The following is a 4,254-nucleotide window of genomic DNA, read 5'->3' as shown; positions in this document are numbered from 1 at the left end:
GGGGGTCGGGGCGTCTCCCCGCCGCCACTTCAGTCTGGGGCCAGAGCCAGGGCTGGGCCTGTGGTTGTGGCAGTGGTTACAGCCGCAGTGGTGGTCGCAGCGACACAGAGCCACTGGTCACCCCGCTCCCCTTCCTGCTCTTGTCCCCTCCCCTCTTCCCCACTGCCTTCCTCTCCCCGCTGGCTGTTGTTGGAGGTGGAGGGTGGTCCAGCCCCTGGAGAGCTGGTAGAGCAGATAAGGTAGAGCGGACCGGGCAGCAGGGAGCAAGTGTGCAATCTATAGCTGCGTCCCTGTCTGCCAGTCTGACCACAGGTCGGTCATAGATTTCATAGATTTCCAGCCTCAGAAGGGGCTTTGAAACTATGAAAGAAGTGGGTAGGGGCAGGAAGCGCTGGAGGAGGGGGAAAGGGACCGATTGGGGTACCCCACCAGGCTGCATCCCCTGCCTGCTCCCCCAGCCACCCTGAGTGGCCCCTGACCCATGCCCGATGCCCCAGCCCCACCCCGCACCCTGAACCAGGGCTGCCCAACCTGGCCCTAGTTCCCAGTTTTAAAAAAAAAATAAAGCCCCCCACTCACCAGCTTCTGCAGTGGCATGCGGGTTCGGGGGCTCATGGCAGAGCCCCCCATGCAGCAGGGGGCAGCGTCCGTCCCCCCCCTCCCCCCCTACCCCCCCCAGTTGGGACCTGGGGCTGGCTGAATTAATTCAGGACAGTGAGTCAAATCACAAAATTGAATCGCTGTCCCCCAAATCATCTGAATCTGAAGTGATTTTTTGTTTTGTTTTGTTTTGTTTTGTTCTAAGATGTTGTATTTTACCAAAATTACAGTTGAAAGGCATTTTAGACACAGTCTCTGGCACAAAGAGCCCTTCCTCCGGTCTGGGCATGTTTCTCTCCCAGTTGCACTCTCTCTGAGCACAGGTGGTGAGTGTTGCTGCCCCGTCTTCTTGGTGCCGAGTGGGAGAATGGATAACAGCTACAAGGAATGGGAAAGGGGATTTCTTTCCACTTTCTAGTTGGTCACTGCAATGTGTTGAGACTCGTTCCCAATTACTCTCTGTTGGGATTTTTGTGGTGGGCAGGTGTTGGGGATATGGTGGGTCTCTTGTGCTTTTCTCAGTAAAGCTGTAGTGGCAGATGGGGAAAGACGGGGGAGTCGAAGGTCCTGGCTGTAGCCAGCAGCTGCCTTTGTGCATCTGGGCTGGTGGCTTTTGCTGCAGCCCTGAGATCAGAGCACAGTGGGTCTGTGTTGGGGCTGTCCCGGGCGCTGTTTGTGGTATAGTGGAAGTTATTGTCAGCGTGCAGTGCTCTGTCTTCTGTGTGTGCAGGCTGCTGGGTGCTGTCTCTGGGAGACTCCCCCCTCTCAGCCCTTCCGCAGATGAGTTGGACTAATGAGGGCTGAGCTCACAGAAGTCACCCAGGATGGGGATATGGGCAGTGCAGGAGGGGCAAGCAGAGCTCTGGGGGTTGGGGCCTGGACTGGGCTCAGCTCCTGCACTTGGTTGCTGCTGAGCAGGGAGACAGTGCAGGGCAGGAGGCTGGGATGGGCCCAAGGGACCAGTGCTCAGCCTGCTTCCACCTTGGGTGAGCCCCTACCCTGCTCTGTGCCACCATGTCTCTCCAGGCACAGTAATAATGTGGTGATGTCTGCAGCTTTCAGGGAGCACCCCTGTGCTGCACTCAGTGAGCTGGATTTCAGAAAATATTTGTGTGGAAAGGGACAGAGAGAAAGGGGATCATTACCCCTTCTGCCAAGTCACCTGTTTGGCTTCCTGGCCTAAGTGGTGATGTGTTGAGCCTGAGATGAGCTCTTATTTGAGAGCATGCCCAGTTAAGATCAGAATATGTTGGAAGAGAGTGCCTAGCACAAAGGTGTGCCATGTGCAGAGCCCTGGCATGCAGGGCGCACTGCCACATAAAGACTTTTGTTGATTGACCCTTAGCAAGTGAGTACATGATAGCATACCTGGGTGTGAGTAGTACGTGTGTGGTGTGGCTGGTGGGTTTCATGGTTTGCTGGTTGGTTTTGTTGATTGATGCCTGCGAGAGAGAGAGAGAGAGAGAGACTGATAGAAACATGGTGAATGAACAAGGTGGAAGTGGCTTTGTGGTGTATCAGTGCATTGGTGTGGGTGATCATTATGCGGTGTTGTGCCTTGGGCTGTGCTGTGAACGTGGAGGTTGGATGAGGCAAGCACACCCTTGACAGCGAGGCTGCCATAGAGCTAGCATTCTTCCCCCATGACCTCAATCCTGAGATTCCCAGTAAGATTGCTTAGGGTGGGCTCCCCAGTTTCTCTCTGCCGGGGTGCATAGCACTTAAGTAGCAGCCCTCCGCCCTCTGGGGTATCACCCACCCATCACTTGTTCCTTTCTCCTCCCTTCCTTAAAGTCAAAGATAAGCTGCCATCGGCTCATCCCTTTCAGTGTGGTATATGTTCCCTGTGTTGGAACGGCAGAGATCCAGAGTTGAATAAAGTTTACCGCTCACATAAAAAAGTCCATATTCACCCCCGAGTTGATATTGATTCTGAGGTGCTAGTGATTGTGGTGAACAAATTTTAAAATAGGTATGAGATCAGTTAGGTATAGGTTTTAGGAATAATAAAAATAGTTGTATTGGGTGTGGGCTTCATTCCTGGTTAGTGCTGTTATTTAATGTACCTGTTGTGTATTTGTTATTTCATTATTAATAAACCATTCAATATGTTCCAGTTACACAACAGTGTGTGAACAGCCTGATTACTAATAGTACAAGCACGTGCTGGATTGACACGGTGGTGACTGATGTGCCTGTGGTCACTTGGAACCAGACTATTGTCAGCTGTTAATTGAAGAGTGTTAATCAAGTCCAGGACCAACATCAGGACTACAGAGCTGTGTCCCTAGTCCTGTAACAGCACAGCAGTCTGCTGGCTATTGCCTTTGTCCTGGGTGCCAGCCTAGGGAGTCTTTGCCTTGTATTCCTGCAAGAAGGACAGGCAGAGCAGGGGCACGATGAAGCAGAACTCCTCCTAAATATCAGATTCTGACTGATTGGACACTTTTGAGCCACCTTCCCTGGATTTAATCCCTGGCTCGTTCAAGTGATCTAAAAGGCCTGATGTGTCCGACCCAGCAGGCAGCAGAGCCTGGGCCTGGCAGCTGCTGCCTCTGCTGCTCACACAGGCAGGCAGGTCCTGCAGGGCTGGTTTTTGTGCAGGCTCGCATGCATTTTCATTCACTGTGTATCTGACACAGTAATACCGGGCTGTGTCTCCAGGTTGGACCCCGGTCAGGCGCAGGTGCACTTGGCTGCTGGAGGTGTCTCTGCTGATGATGAGGCGGCTTTGGAGAGCGCTGTTATAATAGGTGTTTCCACCAATCCAGCTGTCTCCGACCCACTCCAGCCCTTTCCCTGCTTCCTGCCGAACCCAGCTCACATCACTGCTAGTGAGAGAGAATCCAGACACGGTGCAGGTCAGGCTGAGGGTATCTCCGGGCTTCACAACCCCAGGGCCAGACTCCTTCAGCATGACCTGGGCCAGGACACCTAATGGAGAAAAATACAGCATTAGCAAATGAACAATCTTCTAACAGTCTCACTCTCATCCTGCTGCTGCATCCCTCTGTCCCACAAGACAGGAGGCACTTACCCGGTGGAGCTGCCAGAAGGATGAGCAAAGCCAGTGCTGGTGTCATGGTCCTTGTGGCTGGTGCCCGGTGTCCCCAGCAGACAGGAGGCGGCAGCTCTGGGTAGACACTGAGGTGCACAGAGCCAGGGCTGCTGTTTAAGGAGGAACCTTGCCTGCGTTAAGCAGGAAATTGGGGAACAACATTTGCATGTGCTTCTTTTATAAGGGCCTTTCACAGATCACACAGATTTGACTGTTGACTACAGTGGTTTTGAGAGCCATGGAGAAACCTGGAAATGGGGTTTTGTTACTGTACCAGACAAATTGTACATTAAACCAGGAGCTTGGGGAAACAAATAAGGATCTAGAGGAGTTCCAGATTGTGTCTCTGACTGGATATTATCAAGGCAAAAACCTCCCATGGTGTGGGACTTCCCCTCTCTGCCAAGGAAATATCCCCGTGTCCTACCAGGGAAAAATCTCCGAGGGAAAAATCCAGTTTCTCAGTGAAGGATGGATCCATGCTACTCCAATGTACCATGAGTGGACTGAGCCCCAGCAGCTTGGGGATGCATTACTTTATTCAGATGGTCCCTGACCTTTGGTAGAAGTGACAGTTTGTTTCATAGCAGCTGAGG

The 4,254-nt window shown here is 52.6% G+C and overlaps 1 gene segment (V, D, J or C); it reads right to left on the bottom strand.

Annotated features, from left to right (window-relative positions):
- Positions 1-3,184: 3,184 nt before the first annotated feature.
- LOC132244879 (Ig heavy chain V region PJ14-like) lies at positions 3,185-3,683 on the bottom strand (the record flags this gene model as incomplete). The annotated part of the segment is given in 2 exon segments: positions 3,185-3,534; positions 3,638-3,683. Coding segments are annotated over 2 exon segments (396 nt in total), but the record flags the coding sequence as incomplete, so codon positions are not given.
- Positions 3,684-4,254: the final 571 nt, after the last annotated feature.

This window comes from Alligator mississippiensis, chromosome 14, assembly GCF_030867095.1.
Source record: "Alligator mississippiensis isolate rAllMis1 chromosome 14, rAllMis1, whole genome shotgun sequence".
Taxonomy (NCBI): domain Eukaryota; kingdom Metazoa; phylum Chordata; order Crocodylia; family Alligatoridae; genus Alligator; species Alligator mississippiensis.
The sequence above is the reverse complement of the archived record's forward strand: the minus strand, read 5'-3'. Positions and strand labels throughout refer to the sequence as shown.